At 34.7% G+C, this 24,825-nt stretch overlaps 1 protein-coding gene across 1 annotated transcript in view; it reads left to right on the forward strand.

The window, feature by feature from the left end:
• Window positions 1-24,825, forward strand: part of LOC149807941 (nuclear receptor-binding protein-like) — an 85,734-nt gene that overhangs the window by 4,591 nt on the left and 56,318 nt on the right. The window contains exons 3-6 of the mRNA XM_089972198.1: window positions 5,038-5,139; window positions 8,646-8,735; window positions 17,533-17,573; window positions 23,327-23,421. Coding sequence (XP_089828324.1) covers window positions 5,038-5,139; window positions 8,646-8,735; window positions 17,533-17,573; window positions 23,327-23,421 — 328 coding nt within the window. The remainder of the gene's footprint in view (window positions 1-5,037; window positions 5,140-8,645; window positions 8,736-17,532; window positions 17,574-23,326; window positions 23,422-24,825) is intronic.

A 24,825-nucleotide genomic window follows, 5' to 3' on the forward strand; every position in this document is an offset into this window, starting at 1 on the left:
TACAGTCATTAGAGTATGCATGTTTGTACAATCATTGGAATATGCATGTTGGTCCGGTCATTAGAGGATGCATGTTTATACAGTCATTAGAGTATGCATGTTTGTATAGTCATTGGAGGATGCATGTTTGTACAGTCATCAGATGATGCATGTTTGTATTGTCATTAGAGTAGGCATGTCTGTACAATCATTGGAATATGCATGTTGGTCCGGTCATTAGAGGATGCATGTTTATACAGTCATTAGAGTATGCATGTTTGTATAGTCATTGGAGGATGCATGTTTGTACAGTCATCAGATGATGCATGTTTGTATTGTCATTAGAGTAGGCATGTTTGTACAATCATTGGAATATGCATGTTGGTACAGTCATTAGAGGATGCATGTTGGTCCAGTCATTGGAGGATGCATGTTTGTACAATCAATGGAATATGCATGTTGGTACAGTCATTAAAGGATGCATGTTGGTCCAGTCATCAGATTATGCATACTGCGAATCCTTCTTTCACTGTTGAAGATGTTTCGTTTCCTTTGATTAGGAAATGCATTATTCTACCTCTCAAATTCAGTAATCCCAGAAAGACAAAATATTTTCTTTCTTGTCTATATATCATATTGACATAGAGAAGAAACTCATACCCATTATGGGGGGCCCCGAGTGGCAGGGTGGTCTAAAGTGCTCTTCGTTATGGATCATTGCCTTCTTGCCTCTTTCTGCGTGGGTTCGAGTCTCGGATTTGGCTAATGTGGGTATGTGAGAAAGCGTGCCAGTAGGTTCTCATGGGTCGGTGGTTCTTTCTGTGGTTTTCTTGAGTTCTTCCTCCACCATTAATACTGGCCACCATGTATAGCCTTTCGTGTGCTGAAAAATGGTGTTAAACCCTACAACAACAACAACATACCCATTATGTCCCCTTACAACAGGTAGGTGGCTACACATCAATGGGTTGTTTACTAATTTAAGGTTTTGCTGCAGTCATTATTATCGTGCATTGTCTGTGTGAATCCTTCAAAATCTTCTTTATTTTGATCCATCCATCAATATTTGTGGTGTAGTATTGTGTTGAGGTTTCTACAAATATCTGGTACTCCTCATGGGTCAAGCTAGAATTGAATTTTAGGGATAAGTGACTTCTCCTTTTGAACGGAATAGGGAGACATGAGAGCTGAACAGGGAGTAATGTAATGTATATATAATGAATGTGTGTGCTTTGGTTCTCTTATTTGAAGTATATTATGTATATTTGATTTAATTTATATTTGATTTAATTTAATTGTTTTTTAGTTCAAAAAATTTCTTTATTCCACTACATGCTATTGTAATGTAACTTTATTTACAGGATTTGATAGAGTTCAGTTCTGACTGAATCTTTATTTTTGATGTAAACAACTTTATAGAAACTTTGTATCTAATGCTGACCTAGCTTCTGACCTTGATTCAGAACCAGTAAGAGTTGTAGTAAACAACTTTGTTATTTTTTTTTATTCTTTCTCAGAGTAAGATTCGTAAAGTGGAATCGAGGCCATACTTGGAGTACGTGGTTTTCCAGAGGATTGACCCACATCCGGGCATCTGTTTTGTGTTTTAGCTAGATTTATTATTGATGTTTTGAGAAAGAATAGTCATTAGTGCCTTAACACTTGAGAAGTTAAAGTGTTCTATGTTGTGACTAGTTTTGGGGCTAATTATTTTAATTTTCTTCAAATTATTTCTAAGAAAAGGGATTCTTTTTCCTGGAAGTACTAGTGCTCTAAATTAATTCTTGAACAAAGACATTTATCACAATTTACACAGAATTGAAAAACTGGAATATTACTTTTATGATTCAACAAAGAACTGTTGATACATCAGTATGATGCTGACCACAGCATACGTCATTGCCTTTCATTTTGGATTTCATCTGGATTTGAACTCCGTTTCATTAGAACTTTTTATTACTAGGATTTCTATTTTTAAATTCTTGGATTATTTTTGTATTTGATTCATAAAACTGAAGTTCTTTTTTCTCATTTTTACCTTGTTTTTCTAGGAAATGAATTATTTGTTAAATTTTACAAAGCTTGTTTTCACTTTTTTCTTGTTACATTTTGTATGAGCCTAAACATGTAACAACTATGTGATATACTTCTCAGCATGCATGCTTCCATTTAACATTGGTTTTAAGCAATACTCATTCATATATATATATTTCATACATGTATATACATTACATTTTGTAAGTGTACAAAGTATCATATTCATATGCAGTGTATCGATACTTAAAACTGTTTTGATGAAGAGATATGCATTTTTTTGGGCCAAATGATTTTAAAAGAGTATGGTTACTGTACATTGTAATTAATTGTAACTAATAGGAGTACTTAGATTACCTAGGTTACAGTATTGTAATTGAAAGTTGGTAATCATCTACCACCTGAAGATTTTAGTTTTTATTTCTGAAACTATAAAACGGCAGTCAAAAATATTTATAAATTGGTTTGAAACAACCCCAATAACCTGTACTTGAGAACACGTCTCTGCACCATGATGTTTGCCCTGATTTCATTGTTGCTGATAAAACATTACCGTAACTATGTATAGGTGACAAACTGAACCGTCGATTATATTTGATATATGATGAACTAGACCCTTCTTTTCAACAGAATTTCAAAGTCAAAAATAAATATGGTGCCACTCGTGACATGAGAGTCCATCTATTTTTAGAAAGAGGGGTTTTCTTAATATAACCACTCACTTTCTAGCTTTGTTACAACAATTGATTGATAGGATTGCAAATTTATGGTTTTAATAAGTATATGTATATGATAGTATCATCATATATTGGTAAGATATTATTAAATAACTGCTTTTTTATTTTCGAAGAAATGAGTGATGTTAGAAAACAACATTGTCCTAAGTTATAGTACTTCTCAAATTCCACAACACAGAATTGGCCCTTGCATTTCTGACCTACATAATTATATATTTTGGCTTAATCATCACTTACATAAGATTTAGACTTGCTTTCTATGAATTGTAAATTTTCCCTAATTTATTTGCCCAATGATTTATGAATACATAATTTATTGAAGAGGTATTTCCTGGACACATGCGGCTTCCCAGCTAGGTCAAGGGAGGATCACAAAAGTAATAAACGGCAGTCGCTTAGTATACTGGTGCAACTAGAAAATCACAGGGTGAAGTCATTTTCGCTTTCCTAACTGAATAAGGCGAAGGTTCAGGTTTTTTGGTGTCTTAGTCACCAACTTTGATTGGTAGCATGATCTCTGAATCTTATTTCTGGTTTTCACTGGTTTGGTTTTCATATTTTCCATAGTTGTGAACTTCAAGAAAGCAATGCAGACTTCACCTTTTCCTCTGATTCATATCTCTCTCTCCACCCCCTCCTATTTTTCTAAGGCCATTGAATGCTTTTATATTTGAAATACAATATCAGTGCATGTGGGTTTTTTGGGGTTCAATGTGTTATAAAACTTTAATGTGTGTGTTTTGTTGACTTTGACTTAATTAAATGATTGGTTATGTTTTAATCTACAAGGTTCCAGCTGAAAATAGGTTGATAAAGTTTCATATATTTGTAAACTACTCATGAGCAGGTATTACTCTGTGAATTAGGCCAGTTACAAGTTGTTGTTGTTGTAGGGTTCAATGCCATTTTTCAGCACACGATAGGCTATGCATGGCGGCCAGTATTAATGGTGGAGGAAGAACCCGGTAAAACCCCAGGAAGAACCACTGACCCACAAGAAGCTACTGGCAAGCTTTCTGACATATCCACATTGGCTGAATCCTAGACTTGAACCCACACAGACAGAGATGGCACTGGTCCGTAACGGAGAGCGCTTTAGACCACTCTGCCACTTGAGGCCCTGCCAGTTACAAGTAAAAGTAAACAAGTTTATTTCATAGGAAGAAAGGACTTGTACCTCAGTATTTATTACTGAATTTTGACATTAGCCTCTTTTTGAGGTTATTAAAATAGCTGTTTTAAATAACTTTTGAAAACATTCAGAATTTTGAGCACTCTGCATTCATTGCTTTGTATTTTCCCACCACTTCACCCAAAAATTTGAGTCTCATGTGGACCCAAATCAGGTAAAATATATGTTTTCTCTGATGACATGCTCTGTATAAATGAAGCTTTGGTTATAAAGAATAATTCGGCTTTGCATCGATTTTCATTTTTTTATTTCTGTGCAACTTGCATTTAAAACTGATAGAAAAAGTATTGTGGTTCCTTCTTATTCCCAAACTGATTAAAAAAGTATTGTAGTTCCTTCTTATTCCCAAACTGATAGAAAAAGTATTGTACATGTAGTATCATAATTCCCCCTCCCCCATGAAAGCCAGTAGAAATGGGATTTTGCAAGTTGTTTTCTCTTCCATTTGCAATTAAATGCAAGTAGTAAAAAGAAGAGTCCATTTTAGTCCTGTAATATATTAGAAATTAAATTGAATAGTAGACCTCAAAATTTGTAAAATTCACCATGTTAAAAGATAGAAAACTGGAATTTTTTTGTTTGACTTTGATCTATCTCGATTTCCACAACTTTTCCATTATATATTCTAGTCACATTCACTAGCGTCACAGTCATTGGGTTGTAGGTATGGTGACTGTCTGTGCTGCTTTGCAAGTGCCATCTATACTTACATGTAGGTCAGATCCATTTGCATTCTGCATAGATCCTGATCAGCTAGCACATATGACAGCACTGCAGTTCAACCTGTCTTACATGTGAATATATACAGTACCGTAGTCCCATTGCTATATTAGTAAATAAAATTTCATTTTGCTGATCAGCAGTTAAATACAAATCTACCATCAAGTAATGCATGCACTCAAACATTTACCTTTCTTATCTGTTTCAGAAAAAAATCCACCATGATTTTGACAAACTGATACAGTTAGATCACCCAAATATAGTCAAATTCCACAAATACTGAAATAAGCTTTCATTGTGCTGTCAGCTATTAAGTACCAATCTACCATCAAGTAACACATGCATTCAAACATATACCGTTTTTTTATATTTCAGGAGAAAATCCGCCAGGGGTTTGACAACCTGATACAGTTAGATCACCCAAATATAGTCAAATTCCACAAATACTGGATGGAGACCAGCCATGATAAGTCAAGGGTAAAGTGTTAAAGTCCTGATACCAATCTAGCTTATCACCCTATTCAGTGCTCATCCGATCAAATAATTATTTCAATATATATATATATATATATATATATATATATATATATATATATATATATATATATATATATATATATATAGATATATATATATATATATATATATATATATATATATATATAGTACTGTGTTCCCATCATAAATAAAAAAAACATTATACTGGTGAGCCATTAAATACCCAATCTAACAAAAAGTAACACATGTGCTCAGACATGTATCTTTCTGATTGCACTAGTGAGCCACAGAAAATTTACTTGTCTCACATACATTTTCACTTGTCTCAAAATTTCATTGCCTATCTTCAACAAGACATATGCATTTTAATGCATGTTAAAAACAAAAGAAACAATGTACAACATTTGTATTTTCAAAGGGTTTATATTTTCAGGTTTTTCGATTTCTCAATGTATTTTATATACACTATTTCTTGCTCTGATATGGTAAAATCAGTACTTCCATCAATGAGAATGGATAAGAATTTACTGCACTTCAGACCTTATCTAACTTCCTTCTCTCAAGACTTGATCAAGTGACAGAACAAATTCTCTTGCCTGGAGAATGTTCTCATAATTAGCACCTACGTTAAGACCATTCCTCTCCAGGAATGCATATGGCTTATTCCCTCAGGGTTTTATTGAAAAATTGCAGCATTTGAAAGGTATTCATCTGTCAAGTTGATACTTTAAAAGTTATTATTGTTTGTTAAGTTGACAGCACATCCATAATTTTTGTACCAGGAAATTAATCTGGTATTTTCCCATCATAGGTCTCTAGATGTCTACCATTTACCTGCAGCTGTTATGACTGACCCAGAACTCCCTCTTTTGTTGTTGTTGTTGTTTTAGATTATTATGCCATTTTTCAGTACATGATAGGCTATACGTGGCAGCCAGTGTAATTGGTGAACCCAGGAAAGCTCTGAGAATAACCACTGACCCATGGGAAGCAACTGGTAAGCTTTCTGACATACCCACATTGGCCTAACCAGAGGCTTGAACTCACACAGATAGAGGTGAAATGGCAGTGATTGCTATAGGTGATCACTTTTGACCACTTTACCAACTCTAGTCCCAAACTCCCACTTTCTGAAGATATATTAAATTCATTTCTAAAATTGTCATAGTTTTAAATTTTTAAAAAAAATTTATTGGCACCAAATTTCATTGCTATGCCTCAGAAAAGCAAATTGATTCAGAGACAGATCATTGAAGGGTTCTTCTGCTTATAGTTTGAAATAAGTAGAAAATTTACAGTAATTGCTGCCTCACAAAATCAGGACTAGATAATTTTTAAAAGCTTGGTCACCCAGCAGACAATCATTATATTGGAAATCTGCTTGCCCACCTTTCAACCAAGATATTGAAAATCTGTTTGATATCCAGACAAACATGATATTTAAAATCTGGATGCTCAGCAAATACATCTGGTTTTCTGACTAAAAGTCTTCATGGAAATTACAATTCATTATTTAAATTTTAGTGTTGGGAGTTTCTGCATATTATTTGGAAATGAATTCTAAAGTATTTTTTATTATGTCATTTGATATAGAGGGTGCATTTTTATTATATGTCATTTGGTATAGTAAGCTAATTTTTGTCATGTGTCATTTGGTATAGAGAGCCCATTTTTATCATGTGTCATTTGGTATAGAGAGCCCATTTTTGTCATGTGTTATTTGGTATAGAGAGTCCATTTTTGTTGAATACTTATTGGCGGGAAAGCTCAGTCACTTTTCCAGCAAAACTGTCATCAGCAGTTTGTTATGAGTCAGCTTAGAGTTTCAGTCAGGTTAGAGTTTCAGTCAGGTTAGAGTTTTTCAGTAATGATTTGATCATCATTTCAGCATGCAGTTCGTGTCCATCTTGTATTGATTTTTATAACAGGAACGTGGTTATTTTAAACTATTGCAATGAAAGCTGTTTGTTCAACTGGTCTCATTTGATTGCCCAGCTTTATTTTAAGTTGCCCTAGCATTGGATTTTTCTTGCCGAGACACATATAAAGTGAATTCTAAGTACTGACTACAAAATCATGCTGTGCTACAGTCTGAGAAATTGATGGCAGAACTCGGTTTGTTGTGCATTAAACATATGCTCTTTTAGTTCCATTTTTATTTTTGCAAAGGAGGAGGCCATAAAGAGCAGGGAGAATGATGGTGAAGAAAATAATTTTGTATTCTTATTTTATTGCTGTATGAGCAACCCTCTAATTATTTTTAATGTAACCTTCTAAAATTTGAAAATATAACACTGCGACAGTGCAGCAATGTGACAAAAATTGTTACAATGTAGTAAAAGTAGATAGCCACTATGTTACAGTTTGTCAGAGAAGTTGCATTATGGGCCTGTGCAATTATGTTTGTTGTTATTGTGGGCTTAACACCATTTTTCAGCACAGAATAGGCCATCGTTAGCAACCAGTAAAACTGGTGGAATAAGATCCTGGAAAAACCTGGGAAGAACTGTAAACTCGAGTGAAACTACTGGCAAACTTTCTCACATACCTGAATAGGCAGAGCCTGAGACTTGTACCCACACGGACAGATATGAGTTGCTAGTGATTGGTAAAGGCAAGTTCTTTAGACCTCTCAGCCACCCGGTGCCCCAATTGTTTGATAGCAAGACAACTGTAAATCACCACAGTCAGGATAACATGTTTCGGAAGTTAGCTGTGCTGCTCTTGTCTGTTAGTCGAGACAGTGCAAGTGTACTTTTATCTCAGCGAGGTCACCAACATTATGTACAGATGGGAGGGATCGATGAGATGAAATCAACAGTAATTGATCCAGAAGATGTGCATTTAATCACATTTCATTACTGAAATGCAAATGGTTTTCATTAACTTTATAATAATTAGGGGTAGGGGGAGAGAAATGCATTAATAAAAGATTGTCCATCTGAAAACCATAAAAACATTATAAAAGAAACTGTCACAATACTGTGAAAATGCTTGACTTTATATGTTAAAAATAAAATATGTAGTACTGGAATCCATCACAGAAAATTGGTCAGTGAAACTGTGAGAAAAAGACTGTGAGAGAAGCCTGTCATCATCAGCCCATATTTTGTAGCCAAGTATGCTTATCAGCAGTGGAGTGCAACATGACATAACACACAGGGATGGGTCGAGTTATGAAATTCAAGTGGCCAAGTTGACAAACCATACAGAGAACAGAGCATGTGTATCATCTAATTTAATCTGCTGATTTGCATGGTTAAATTGGATAACACATATAGCCTTTTTCAGTATATAACAAGGCTTCCAGATTGTGTTAAGAACATTTTATTCCTCCAATGGAAATATGGGAGTAGCTGAGTGTCCTATTTATGTTATTGTGTTAAAATATGAGTTAGAGCAAAATTACAGCCCAAAACAGATGCCTATTTGTCTTTTGTTTGTGTTAAGTAGATTAACATCTTTTAAAAACACTTTTTTTCCAGGTGATTTTTATTACAGAATACATGTCCTCTGGTTCCTTGAAACAGTTTCTGAAGAAGACGAAAAAGAATACCAAAACAGTGCAGCTTAAGGTAATAATATAAATATAATAGTGTAGCTCAGAGAAATTGTATTTGTCCTAGTAATCAAAGTACCAAAAGGGTTTCAATTACAGTACAGTCCTAGTGATTAAAATTCCAAGAGGGTTTCCATGAACCTGACACCGTACACAAAATCATTTCTAACTAAAACATTAATCACTTGAATGCTAACACAACACTTTTGACTTGTTCATTTCTGATGTAAAGTTTCTAACCTTGTGGGGCCACATTGCTATGAGGTTTTATGTTCTACTGAACACACAATGCAGTCATTGAATAAGTTTGATGGGATAGGAATCATTGAGTCATTTTTTGTTCTACTGGTATACATGCCAACCATTACGGATTTTGTGTAGTCATTTCGTTTTTTTCCACCAAATCATGTTTTACACTTTCCTGTATATGGATCACGCTTTTTTAATAAGACATTAAAAAGTTGTTTTGTCATTTTTATTATCATTTGTTTAATTCCACTCATGTAAATTTACGAATATTTTTAAAAAGATGGCTGTTGCATAAGAATAGCGTAAATATGCTTTCCATATTTGCTGTTTATAGGAACTGTGTATAACCCATTTCCAAGAAAGCAAGTTTCTTCAAACATGAACTTTGCCTCAGATGCTTTATATTGATAAGCTAGTTAGTAGACCAGTCTATACTTTTAAAGATAATGGCACCAGATGATAAGCAAAATGCTCTATGGTGTGAATTGCAGATGTTATGTGACGGAAAATGTTGGATCAGGTGGATCTTTTCAAACTTCAAAACATGTCAGATCAGAAAAAGAACAAACCAGCACCGCTTTACAAACTTTGAAAGAAGAATATGAGAGTAATATAATACAGCACTCTGAACACATGATCATGCTCGTTGCAAATGTAGACTTGTTAATGTGAGTGCTGAATATAAACAAATTTTCAGTTATTGCTACTTCTTCTGGATGTGGACTTGTGTATTCAGTTGCATTCCATTCAACCAGTTGATGGTCATGACTATAGAGTTTGGATGTTAGCATGATAAGATGATGACACAAAAAAGTATGAACAAGTTTTTATCAGACTCATTTTATGGATGTATCAGAAAAATACCTTGAATTTTGACACTTAAAGAATGTTTCTTTTTTCCAAAAATATTATCAGTTTAACCAAACATAGCATATGGCTATATAGTAACATTGTCTAAAACAAGTTCAGTGATTTTCTATCCTTGATGTCAAGTTCAAGGTCAAAGGCAATGACATAATTTTTTACTGACTTATTAGGTATCATGGGAACATGTCAGCTTTGACCTATTACAGACACGATTTTTCTGTTTTAAAGCAGAATTCCCGCTTTTCTCCTGACTTGAGTCAGATTGTTCTTGATATAGTTCATTTTTTATATCATCTCCAATCCATTTTTTTTTTTTTTAATTCTGTCCGGTCCCATTCCACAACGACCCTCGTAAATTATTTGTTCCATATATTAGTTAGCACACGACTCTCATAAAGAGTATTCTGATTCGTCAAAGGTTTAAATTCATCCAGTGAATCTTCATGTAATGGGAACTGATGGCAATGGAAAGAAGAAGCATGTTTGCAAAACATGGTGTCCCAAGTTGTTGAGAGAGAGCATGACACGAAAAGTTTAGATAAAGGCTTAAAAAACATATGGAAATGAGAATGGCTGGAGCGAAAGGTTGATGGAAATTTAGTTTGTCAGTTTTTAAGAAAACGGAATGCTAGAGGACTGGCATTTTGTGACCTCTGCAGGAAAGATCTGAATCGGTAATCATGGTTGGAAGAGTTTGGAACAGCAGCTACAAAAGAAGCTGCATACAGAAAAATTGAAGCTCAGAAGGCATCTGGAAAAAGTGCAGTTAACTACTATAAGAAGAAAGATTTCTTGAATGAGAGAACAGATGTAGCCCGGTGCAAGGTTCCCATGCTACTGGGGAAAAAATCGGGAGAAATGATAATTGAAAAGTCCTTGAATTTTGCAAATATTGATGAAAGGCTGGAAAACCCCAGGAACTTTCCCCCACAACTTGACGCACAAAACAATTACATAATTGAGTGTAACTGAACTGATCATGAGTTACATTTATTGAGTTGTAACCAGAATATTAGGAGGTTGCAGTATGGATCATTTGGGTGCTTGCCATAAATATAATTGTTGAGACAATCCAAATGCTCAGTGGATTAGATTTGTCTAGTAGACTTTTTGTTTCACACACAGTTCGATATGCATATATTTTTTATATGGAAGGTAAGAAAACCAGTCTAGCATCACAAGAGGAGAACATAATGGCGTTTAAAGCATAGCCGCTTGGGGTTGGAATATTTGGAGGAAACCCGGATTAGAAAAATGTAAAATCTCTGAGTTGAACTTTGGTGTGAAACTATTACACAGTGGCATGTAGCTTGAAGCATTGGTTTCAGATCTTAAATAGAATGCAGGAGAAATGGGAAATTGTCATCTCTTTTATTATATATTAAGAAACAATAAGAGTCCATGTATCAATACAGGTTTGTGGACTGGTTTATTGAACTACAAGAAGACAAGTTGATTCTACAGAAAATTCAGTCCTTATTTATACAACAGTATAAACTTTTGAAGGTCTTTTGTCAAAATTTAAATCAATCCTTTTGTAAATATCTTTAAATGATGGAACTTTTAACCAGATCATCTTAAGGAGTTTAGGTTGGTTGAAAAATCTTGTTTGAGATTTTATTGGCACACATTAAAATTCAGGGTTAAACTTTTTTCTACCCATTGTGCAAGCCTTTTATTCAGATTATTATCAAAAACTTTACTGCTAATTGGATTATTGCTGTGTATTTATTTGGGTTATTTTGGTTCCCTTTGGAAAAAGTGGAACAATTGTTCAATACAAACAGTCTTTTGGAATGTATGAAGCATTAAAAATTGCACTAAACAAATATGTGAGTAATGGTACAGTGTAATTTTCAGAGGCTTTTAAAATTTTATAATTTATGCTATCACATCCTGGTGCTTTCCCTTATTTCATATAATTGTTTTCCTTGCATCATCTTCAGTAATACGCACATCAAGATCCTCCCATATTATACTATTCAAGGAGTATGATGTGTCAAGTGAGCCAGGGTTTGCATCATGATTTTCCCATGTCATATTATTCAAGGTGTATGATGTGTCAAGTGAGCCGGGGTTTGCATCAAGATTTTCCCATGTCATATTATTCAAGGTGTATGATGTGTCAAGTGAGCCAGGGTTTGCATCATGATTTTCCCGTGTCATATTATTCAAGGTGTATGATGTGTCAAGTGAGCCAGGGTTTGTATCATGATTTTCCCATGTTATATTATTTTGTATGATGTGTCAAGTGAACCAGGGTTTGCATCATGATTTTCCCATGTCATATTATTTTTGGTGTATGATGTGTCAAGTGAGCCAGGGTTCGCATCAAGATTTTCCCATGTCATATTATTCAAGGTGTATGATGTGTCAAGTGAACCAGGGTTTGCATCATGATTTTCCCGTGTCATATTATTCAAGGTGTATGATGTGTCAAATGAGCCAGGGTTTGCATCATGATTTTCCCATGTCATGTTATTCAAAGCGTATGATGTGTCAAGTGAGCCAGGGTTTGCGTCAAGATTTTCCCCTGTCAAGATTTTCCCCTGTCATATTATTCAAGGTGTATGATGTGTCAAGTGAACCAGGGTTTGCATCATGATTTTCCCGTGTCATATTATTCAAGGTGTATGATGTGTCAAGTGAACCAGGGTTTGCATCATGATTTTCCCATATCATATTATTCAAGGTGTATGATGTGTCAAGTGAGCCAGGGTTTGCATCAAGATTTTCCCATGTCATATTATTCAAGGTGTATGATGTGTCAAGTGAGCCAGGGTTTGCATCATGATTTTCCCATGTCATATTATTCAAGGTGTATGATGTGTCAAATGGGCCAGGGTTTGCATCATGATTTTCCCATGTCATATTATTCAAGATGTATGATGTGTCAAATGAACCAAGGTTTGCATCAAGATTTCCCATGTCGGTGTCGGTGTCTGGGCTATCCAGGGTTACCAAAGGTGCAAATTTACATCCAATTATTGCTTGGAAGACCTCTGCGACTTTTGGATCTTTCAATTTTTCAAGATCAAATCTGATTCTTGGTTGGTAAGGCTTTTTGATCATTTTCAGGATGAGGCGAAACGTTGTCATTAATAAATCATGGTCACTTCCAATATCTGCTCCACAAAAGCTTCGTGTTCTGGCGATATTCAGTCCATGTTTTCACCAAGATGTAGTCAGTATGGTTGTGATGTTGTCCATCTGGACTGTGTCAGGTCTATCTTCTAGATGCTTTGTGAGGGCCGAACATGTTGGCTAGCACAAGATTGTTGTAGGCAGCAAACTCCAAGAGCCTGAGTCCGCTTTCATTTGTTTCTGCACTGCAGAAGGTCCACATGTGCTTTGCCAATTTGTCTGTGAATCAACTCCCACCTTTGCATTCCAGTCTCTATCAACATTTTTAACATCATCACTTATGATAAGCATTAGAAACAAACAAAGTCTTCTAGCTAGAGACATCCTGCCTTGTACAGTGCCATGTAATGCATGTATAATAGATTTGATTGGCTGAGCAAAACATCCAATCTTTAGTCTCCACTGAGTAACACTAATCCCCATTTTATCCGGATACTTCCAGGTAGATCAACACTGTTCAGGTCATTGACCTGCATCCTAATATTCATTATACTAATGATCCTAATTAGCCCCAAAGCACCATGTCACAGACTAAAAATAGCCAACCTGAGGACAAATAAAAATATTTGTACTCGTTGTGGAATTCATAGTAAAGTTGCACAGCTTTATCTCAAAAGCAAGCAGGTTGGATATCTTTGCAAACATCTCCATCAATTTAAGTGATGGAAGATGAAGAACGTGCTGGAGAGATCTATAGCACAACTGTTCTGGACAGATGAACACTACTCACCCCTTTGTGATGATGATAGAACTTACAAACATGCATCCTGCTTGTTTAAAAGCAGTGGCCTTTCAAAATGGATATTATGATCAAGGGCTGTCCTGAAATTCTGTGCATGTGAGTGTGCAAAGCATGTGTTGTTTGAATGTCTTGAGCTCTGCATTACTCCTGTGTAAAATAGATATGAAAATTCTGCTGTAGTCGCAAGTATTTCTTCATGTAGTGGATTTGAATGATGACACAAGTATTTCTCCATGTAGTGGATTTGAATGGTGACACAGTAAAGGACCTAAATGTTGGTACTTGGTTTCTCTCTGATATAAACCTTAATTACTTGGAAAGTTAATAAGTCAAAATTTACAACAATTACAAATTTAAATATACAATTATTATCGACACAAAAGGAAAGAAACATTTTGTACAATCTATCTCCTTGTATGAAAAAAATTGTGCAATTGATATTGTTGGGCAAGAGCACCCAAGAATGTTTATATGTCACAAAATGTTTTATCTTAATTGTAATTAAATTAATATTATGTAAGCATGTACTACACAGTATGGGTGGCCTTGAGTGGCCTAGTGGTCTAAAGCGCTCTCCGTTGCGGATCACTGCCATCTCACCTCTGTCTGCATGGGTTCGAGTCTTGGATTTGGCTAATGCGGGTATGTGAGAAAGCTTGCCAGTAGCTTCTCGTGGGTCTGTGGTTCTTTCTGGGGTTTTCTTGGGTTCTTCCTCCACCATTAATACTGGCCACCATGTATAGCCTGTCGTGTGCTGAAAAATGGCGTCAAACCCTAAAACAACAACAACAACAACAGCAACTACACAGTTTGGAAAGTATGGAAACAATTTTTATACTACTAAATTTTTAACAATCACTGGAACACATTTGTTGTGTTTTTTCTTCAGAGGAGCCAATTTATTGTTTTTTCTTCCATGTGATTTTGTTTAGGCAGTGAAATGCTCGATATGTTGATCAAAACGGATCCAGTCATCTCTTTACATATATTAGCATGGTATACAGGATACACCCATTCAACCCATGTCTTTACATATCTATTAGCATGGTAGAGAATACATTCATTCCACCATCTCTTCATGTATTAGCGTGGTATATAGGATAACGTCCATTCAACCATGTCTTTACATGTATTAGCATGGTATATAAGATACATCCATTCAACCATGTGTTTCTATGTATTAGCATGGTATATAGGATACATCCATTCAACCATGTCTTTACATGTATTAGCATGGTATATAGGGTACATCCATTCAACCATGTCTTTACATGTTTTAGCATGGTATATAGGATACATCCATTCAACCATGTCTTTACATGTATTAGCATGGTATTATATAGGATACATCCATTCAACCATCTCTTTACATCTTTTAGCGTGGTATATAGGATACATCCATTCAACCATGTCTTTATGCATATTAGCATGGTATATAGGATACATCCATTCAACCATCTCTTTACATGTATTAGCATGGTATATAGGATCCATCCATTCAACCATGTCTTTACATGTATTAGCATGGTATATAGAATCCATTCTTTCAACCATGTCTTTACATGTATTAGCATGGTATATAGGATACATCCATTCAACCATGTCTTTACATGTATTAGCATGTTATATAGGATGCATCCATTCAACCATATCTTTGCATGTATTAGCATGGTATATAGGATCCATTCATTCAACCATGTCTCTACATGTATTAGCGTGGTACATACGATACATCCATTCAACCATATCTTTACGCACATTAGCATGGCATATAGGATACACCAGTCTTTAGTTGCAGCAATTACAACTGTACTGATATATCTCACTGCCCACCTTGAAGGACACCCAGATCATTTCCAACCACCAACCTTGTTGTCTCAGAATTTGTATTATAAAAGGTTCTTGGAGTAGTGCTCAATAGAGTACCAGGCAATGATGAATGGTTTCATAGTTTTAAACTAATGTGAATTTGTTTGGAACTTGAAAGCTGAAATATCAGCCATTGTGGTTTATACTTTGGAAGCAGACAGTCACACAGGTTATAGTTAACTTTAAAAGAGTTAGATAATAAGCATTTGTATTATAAGAGAATTTGTTTGTATTTGATGGTATGCATTTATTATTATTCATTTTTGTGTAAAACATAAATGGCAATTTATTTTAGAATAAATCAGTATTGTATGCTTACCAATAACAACAAACTTGGTTATATTTGTGTTTGTCTTTAGCCCAAGTTCGCTTTTGAGATTACTCCAATGCCCCAGCCAAAAACCAAATTTCACTTGAGTGTTATCTTTATCTAATATGCATTTTTCTTTATGTGCATTTTCTCCTCAGAACTGCTTTCAGAAATGAGCCTACATCTCCACCCCACTTGATTGCCTTGTCACCATGATGGTGATGTTATTTTGTTAGTCTTTGTTGGAATTTGTCGAACGTATAACATCATTGATAATTTAGCACTCTCAAAACCCAGAAAGAATTAATAACAAGAAACTTTAGTGAGTGAATTAAGAGATGGCGCCACATAATTCTAAATTAAATATTTGTGCTGCATTTAAACCTAACTAACTGATTACTTCAAAAACAACTGTTAATGTCAAGTAGTTGTTTTTCAAAATCATTTCCTTTTTTTCCAGAGGTTGGTTAAATGGGAAAAATCATGAAATTTATGAAAACATCACTATTGTGCCTTTAAATACTATGTGGACCTCTCCTATCAAATGAAAAACTTTCAAAATTTAAAATCAGAAATTTTAAAGCATGTTCAGTTGGCACTAAATGAGAGCAATTACATATATCTTTAATCAAAATCCAAAACATCTTTTTCTTTCTCTTTTTCTTGCTCACAAACCTTTCCATTTCATAATAGTCATGATTACTGATAGTTCTGAAATCAGAAATGGTTATCAGATATTTTTCATCAGGAAAAGATGTTGCACTTTCTGGTTAAAAGTAAATAAATAATAGTCTTACTTAGCACTTAATTAGAAAAAGAATCGTCAGAACAAATTTTACATCTGAGACCTGGTTTTCCTTTTATATACATTTATTGGACTACCATTGCTAAAAATACTGAATAGGTTTTGTGCTTATTTTCCATATACACTTGTATTAGGACAAGTTCTAATTATTCCAGATTGTTCATTAGCTTTTAAGCTGAGGTAGAATATATGTTATATTATTTGTAATATCTTTCTTTGAAATCTGTTGAACTTGCTTGGAACAGTGAGAGAGAGAGAGAGAGAGAGAGAGAGAGAGAGAGAGAGAGAGAGAGAGAATGGGGTATTAAGACAAACTTACATCTCCATTTGTAATTTTTGACCATATTTAGTATAAAAATTGATGTGGGACACTCTTTTATTTGCTCAAGAAAGCTTTCAACTTTTCATGGTTTGACAGCATGAAATTTTTCTAACCCAGGCCTATTGTATTTCAGGACCAACGAGGGAAATAAACCTAAACAGTCCCACGAGGATATTTTTTTCAGTGAGATTTTGTAAAGTTCCCTTAGCTCATCAGTTATAAGAAAAATATATTAATATTGGGGAAAAAGTTGCACATGTAATTTTCCGAAGTTTGGATTTGTGCAGGATTGTGATGCAGTATTTAGTTATTTATCTGTTTACATTTGGACTTAAGCCTGTTTTTAGTTTTGAGGACCCTTAAAAGAAATCAGTGCAGCTTTATTAACAGTCATTCAGAGAACAGTTTACCTTGATAATGGGTTCATAAACAATAATTGGCACAAAAATTCCTCCTAGGATTTGGAAATCAATTTATACTGACACTCTTTTCTTTTCATTTTCAGCAATGGAAGCGATGGTGCACACAGATCTTATCTGCACTTAGGTAATACAATCAGATTTTTCTTTATCTGTTTATTTGCCTCAAGTGGGATGCAATACCTCTGAAACCCTAATCATTGGTCTTCTTGATCTCCCCTCAAGATGCATGGGAATTACTTAGACAAGTCTTGTTTCCTTTTCTATAAGCTTGAATTTTCCCTTCCATTTTGCTTATTGTGGAAGAAGTATGTAGGACTTACCTACACATTTACAACAATGGTTATATTCGGTGTATGATGTTACAATTAAAGAAGAAACTAAAAAATTTTATCATAAAAGGGTCAAAGGTCAAGGTCACTAACTGAAAGAACAGGAATTATTTCTGCATAATAACATTAGTTCTACATCACATGCCTTGGCCAGACTTTGTGGACTGTGTACACTTCGAGTAAGGAAGAAGCCTATTAATTTTAGTGTCAAAAAGTAAAAGGTCATGGTAACTTTGCCAAAAAGAATAAAAAAGGTTTCTGCACAATAACATTATTTTTACATCTTAGACCTGAACCAAAATTTGTGGATCATTTTGACTTGGGGGAAAAAAAGAAGAAACCTTTTTATTTCAGGGTTAAAAGGTCAAAGGTCATGGTGACCATGAGACAGTAACATTAGTTCTTCACAGATGTACACCACATACCTAAACTTTGTGAATAACTCTACTTGGTGTAAGGAATAGGTCTGTTGATTCTGGAGTCAAAGTTTAGCCTTTCCTGTGGCCCTGTTTTGTCTTCCTTTTCCTACTTTTTATGGTATCTGTGCGGTGACCTCATTTTTTCAATACACATCTTGACAAAAAAGTTTTGGAATGCTTACACTTGGTGTAAGGAAGAAACCTGTTGGTGTAGGGTCAGAAGGTCAAAGGTTAAGGTCATCATGACTGAAAAAAGAAAAATTTCTTCTGCACAACTATACCAGTTCATGTATCTGATTAAAAGTTGGTGGTTGACTTGCACTCTTTGTAAAAAAAGGAAGCCTGTTTATTTTGATACCAAAATATCTAAGGTAAAGGTTGCTTTGACTGAAAGAAGAAAAATGGTTTTCAATAATAACTTTAGTTTTAAACCAGACACCTTAACCAATGTTTGCTGAGGGTGTGGAAGAAGCCTGTTGATTTTGGGGTTCAAATGGTTACGGTCAAGGTCACTGTGGCTCAAAGACATGTAGGTTTTACAGAATAACTTTTTCTTTAGGGTCATTACCTTGCCCAAAGTTTGTGGATGGCTTGCATTTAGGGTTAGAATAAAAACTATCGACTTTGGAGTCTTTAGATCAGTCATAGTAAAATAATGGTTTCAGCACAGTAACCTAGTTCAAGACGGCATACCTTGACTAATAATATATAGAGTCAGTCATACCATACCCTTAAAAACACAGGAGAGGCATGTAATATGCCCCTCACAGTAGTTTTGTCCAATTATGTTCCCAGAAATATGAACACAAAAACCAATCAAAACATCTTTTCTTTCAGATTTCAATTACTTGGGGTAAACCTTTTTAAAAAGTATTGACTTGATGGAATATTTTTAAACAGAGCACTAGTGTCATGAAATATCTCTGATATGTGGTATTGTTGCAATCAATTAAAAATAGACCTGCTTTGTATTATGTTAACTTTTTCTTTAGGGTCATTACCTTGCGACCGCTCCGGTTGCCTAGAGGTTAGAGCGTCCGCCTTGGATGCGGGAGGTCGTCGGTTCGATCCCAGGCCGAGTCATACCAAAGACTTACAAAAATGGTACTAACAGCTACCTCGCTTGGCGCTCAGCATTAAGAGGTTAGTGTTAGGACTGGTCGGCCTGGTGTCAGGATAATGTGCCTGGGTGGGACATTGTACTACATGTCTGCAGCATGATGCCCCAGTGCTGGACATCACTATAAACTGCCACATCGTAGCAATATGACTGAAAAATTGTTAAAGCTAAATCCAAATCACACACTCACACACACATTACCTTGCCCAAAGTTTGTGGATGGCTTGCATTTAGGGTTAACCTAGTTCAAGACGGCATACCTTGACCAATTATATAGGGACCCCGAGTGGCCGAGTGATCTAAAGCGCTTACCATTCTGGATCACTGCCATCTCACCTCTGTCTGTGTGGGTTCGAGTCCAAAGCTCGGCTAGCGTGGGTATGTGGGAAAGCCTGCCAGTAGCTTCTTGTGGCTCGGTGGTTCTTCCCTGGGTTTTCCAGGGTTCTTCCCCCACCAGTTATACTGGTTGCCATGTATAGCCTATCTGTGCTGAAAAATGGCATTAAACCCTAGAACAACAACAACAACGACCAATAATATACAGAGTCAGTCATGCCATACCCTTAAAAACACAAAACAGGCATGTATTATGCCCCTCACGGTACTATTGTCCAATTATGTTCCCAGAAATATGAACACAAAACCAATCAAAACATCTTTTCTTTCAGATTTCAATTACTTGGGGTAAGCCTATTTAAAAAGTATTGACTTGATGGAATATTTTTACACAAAGCACTAGCGTCATGAAATATCTCTGATATGTGGTATTTTTGCAATCAATTAAAAATAGACCTGCTTTGTATTATGTTAATCGCATCACACAAAAAATGAATGCTAATCATACCCATGTATGAGCTAATGGTCATTTTTTACCAATTAAACACAGTTATCTATATGTATGTAACATAATTAAAGTATTAAACATTAATCAGTGGTTTATCCAATAAATTCACAAATGTGATCACATATAGCAAGATAAGCAAGAGAAACAAGTACTCATTGAATGAACTGGCACACTGGGCATTTGGTCAAAGATGAATGAAAGAATAATTACTTGATGTACGAAAATTAAATTTAATGCTTATTTACATTAATCATTTCTTCAAGTGAAACTGATGTTGAAGATGCTGCAAATATAGTAAATCGCACTTTATTCTCTATAATTCTATGTGGTTTCAGATTCAACTTGTCATGTCCCATCTGAATGAATAATCTACATAAAGCATCAATAAATACAAAATATATATATTTATAATTACAGGTAGCAAACTTTCCTGTTAAAGTTTAAATCCTTCTGATAGTTCATCTCATTTTATCCATGCATGTTTAATCCAAAAGAGCAAGAAGATTGTAGAAAGTACAGAAATATTGCTTGAGGCACAAGTGCTGATTGAACACTGTATATACACTAATTAAATATCATGAATATACGTTAATTAAACACTATAAATATACACTAATTAAACTCTATGTATATACACAAAATAAACTCTATGTAGATATGCTAATTAAACACTATGTATATACACTAATTAAATAACATGAATATACACTAAGTAAACACTATCAGTATAAACTATTTCAACAGTATGAATATACTCAAGATAAACTCTGTGTAGATACACTAATTAACCACTATGAATATACACTACTTAAAATCACTGTGTACATACACTAATTGAACACTCTGAATATACACTACCTAAAAACTATGTATGTACATTAATTAAACACTATATAAATACACTAATTAAAGACCATGAATATACACTAATTAACCACTATATAAATACACTAATTAAACACCATGAATATACACTAATTAAACACTATGTATCTACACTAATTAAACACTATGTATATACACTAATTAAAAACTGTATATTCACTACTTAAACGCTATGTATATGCACTAATTAAACTCTATGAATATACTCTAATCACAGAATAGTATTAATGCTCCCATTTCAATGATTTTTTTAATAAATGTACTGAATAAGTACCATTTTGAGAAAGGTTTCTGGTGTACACCAATGTTTGTCAAATAATTTCAAAATGTGCAAAATCAAGCTAAGTTTCCCAAAGTCACGGACCAATATCTCACACATTTTAGTGTGAGCCACTTTCGCTTACAAGAAATTTAAGGTTACCACAGTCTTTTGATTGCATTGAGCAACTTCTACAAATACTCAAAGTAAAAGAGAAACCATGTTGATACAAATGATTTTTCACTCGTATGTTTAAAACAAATACTACCATATGTTTCAGCACAAATTAAAAACCAGACAAGTTCAATATTTACTGGGTGTTTTTGTCTGAGTGAATAACATTAATGGAAGCCTATAAAGCCAGTAATACTTAAACAATAGTCTACCACATATATGAGCACAAATAAAACACATGTTAATATCAATCAACATGCACCATATTTTTGTATGGATAATAAAGAAGCATATTTCACCAAAGTGTGAAGATGCTAGCTAAATTAAAAGACAGTGGAATTACTCCTTTGTTTGTGTCTGCTTCATGTGCAGACCAACTTCAACCACTAGACTTGACAATAAATATAGATTACAAAGAAGACTTCAAATCACACTTCCACAACTGGTATAGGCCATCATGGAAAAGGAAGATGTTAATGGCGACAATTAGTGCACTGTATAAGTGATAATTGTACCCTGTTAATCAAGTCAGTTCATGCCAAATGGATAATTGTATATTACATGACAATGAGTGAAAGATTCAACCTAATTATAGCGGTTTTGAGAAAACTGCACTTTTATAATTTTGCAATTTTGGGATTATTTACCTGACAGACATTGGTGTGTACCATGAGTCTTGACTGACTTGATCAGTGAAATGTGAGCTTTAATATTCTGCTCTAATTAATTTATGTATGTAGTGTTTCATTAATAATATTGCTTCAGGTAATGTTTCCACTATTTTACAAGCTTGTTGTTCTTTTGAATTAAAATTCATGGATAGAATTCAGTGTGCTTTCAGGAATATTTAAAGTTTTCAAAACAGTTGTGCTCAAAGGATTGATTTGAATAAGTGTTAAATTTAGTTTTCATTTTGAAGTATTTGTTTTTGTTCTTACCTTCGTTTTTAGTATTACTAGTACTTGACTAACTTATGTTTTTTTTCTTGATTCTCTCAATCCTTGATTGTCTCAGTGATCTAAGGCAGTGAGTGGAAATGACAACTACAGGATACCTTATTAATATATGTGCATTGAAACAACATAAAATGCTTTATAATTCTTCTTCAAAGGGTTAAAATAAAACAGAACTGTGTGAAAGATGATAATACCAGATTACAGTATTGATATTGACTTACCAACACTAGCAGCTTTGTTTATTTCTAGGAATGAAACACATTAAGGCATGTTGATCATCTTATGTGGCTAATGTTTTCATTGGGTCTTTGAATTCATGGCTCAGGACAAGAACAAAAACCACAAAAATTGGTCCCCCTAGAAAATGTCTGATACTTTATTATATGGAATGATGACATTATCCACATAACACAGTTGTCAAAGTGTAAAGATGATGCGTCTGTATGGACGGTAGCGTAAGTAAAAGATCCTAAATGTATATTTAAGTTATTGCTTGGCTTGGTCATGGGTTGCAGTGGCTCCTAAAAGGTCAAATAGGTATGTTTCAGTTATCACTTGGCTTGGTCTTCTTTGGCTGCAATGGCTCCATTTTATGTTGAGCACTCAGATGACAAGTTAGTGTTGAAACCACCATCATCTATACTTATTGTAGTTTTATTCTTTTGTATTCTTAATTTGGGTATTAATAGAGGTTAATCCACATAATTTAAATAGAGCTAAAATGCCAATTTTGATAGCAGCAAATCCATTAATTTAAATACCCACAAAAATGTGTCTTTGCAAAACCATAAAAACTTGTACTCTTAGGAAGAATTGAAACCACAGTAAAAGAAATTGAGTGTAATTTATAGCTTGGAATTCAGCATTTAAAGATCTTTTATTTCATTACAGCTATCTACATTCCTGCACTCCACCTATTATTCATGGAAATCTGTCCTGTGAGACAATTTTCATTCAGCACAATGGTCTTATCAAGATTGGCTCAGGTAAATCTTCTGTTCTTTTGATGTCCTGCCATATCCATAGAGGGGGGAGTATAGTATTCTTTTTATGTCCTGACATATCCATAGAGGGGGCATATAGTGTTCTTTTCATGTCCTGACATATCCATAGAGAGGGCATATAGTGTTTTCATGTCCTGACATATCCATAGAGGGGGCATATAGTGTTCTTTTTATGTCCTGACATATCCATAGAGGGGGCGTATAGTGTTCTTTTTATGTCCTGACATATCCATAGAGGGGGCATATAGTGTTCTTTTCATGTCCTGACATAACTATAGAGGGGGCATATAGTGTTCTTTTCATGTCCTGACATATCCATAGAGGGGGGCATATAGTGTTCTTTTCATGTCCTGACATATCCATAGAGGGGGCATATAGTGTTCTTTTCATGTCCTGACATATCCATAGAGGGGGCATATAGTGTTCTTTTTATGTCCTGACATATCCATAGAGGGGGCATATAGTGTTCTTTTCATGTCCTGACATATCCATAGAGGGGGCATATAGTGTTCTTTTCATGTCCTGACATATCCATAGAGGGGGCATATAGTGTTCTTTTTATGTCCTGACATATCTGTAGAGGGGACATATAGTGTTCTTTTCATGTCCTGACATATCCATAGAGGGGGCGTATAGTGTTCTTTTTATGTCCTGCCATATCTATAGAGGGGGCGTATATTGTTCTTTTTATGTGATGTTATGTCATGTCTGTCATATGTCACAAATTTAGTTTCTTCTCAACTTAATGGATCAAAATGAAATTTTTGAACAGGTTTTACATGAAGAAGACCTATAGCATAAGTTACAATGGTCATGAAGGCATTCAACACTGATTATTTCAGTAATGGTGTCATTGTTTAGAGTTTGATTCTGCATATCTTTAAGTGGCAAGTATTCACTTCATTTGGATTCATATACATCCATATTCCTTTATTTAGACGCCCCAAGAGGTGCATACGACAAGATCAGTGTTAAAGTTCATAGACAGTTTTGGATGAAATGAACCTAAAGTTGTGATCCAGTACAATCCAGATTGAATGTTTTGCGCTGTGATGTCACAATGAAAGCTACGCATTTTGATAAACAAATTCATACTACCCTCGAATGTGACGATTCCACTTGACACGCTGTTATGTTGACCCCCAAATTTAGTACATGGTCACTATTGTAAAAGTCCATAGCGACAGATAATTTTCATCTGGAAGTTTCTTGGTGACAGTTAAGGTGCATAGCATTCAATAATCAGGATTGAATAGGCTTTTGTTACAGAAAATTAGTGTTAAATTTTAAAAGAACAATTTATATTTAATTTAAAATGAGTAAATGCGCATAGCTGACCCATGTGACTTGTACTATAGTTCAAGTCAGTTTTCCCGGTTCGAAGCA

Source organism: Sinohyriopsis cumingii, chromosome 1 (assembly GCF_028554795.1).
Source record: "Sinohyriopsis cumingii isolate HCF-2022 chromosome 1, ASM2855479v2, whole genome shotgun sequence".
Classification (NCBI taxonomy): domain Eukaryota; kingdom Metazoa; phylum Mollusca; class Bivalvia; order Unionida; family Unionidae; genus Sinohyriopsis; species Sinohyriopsis cumingii.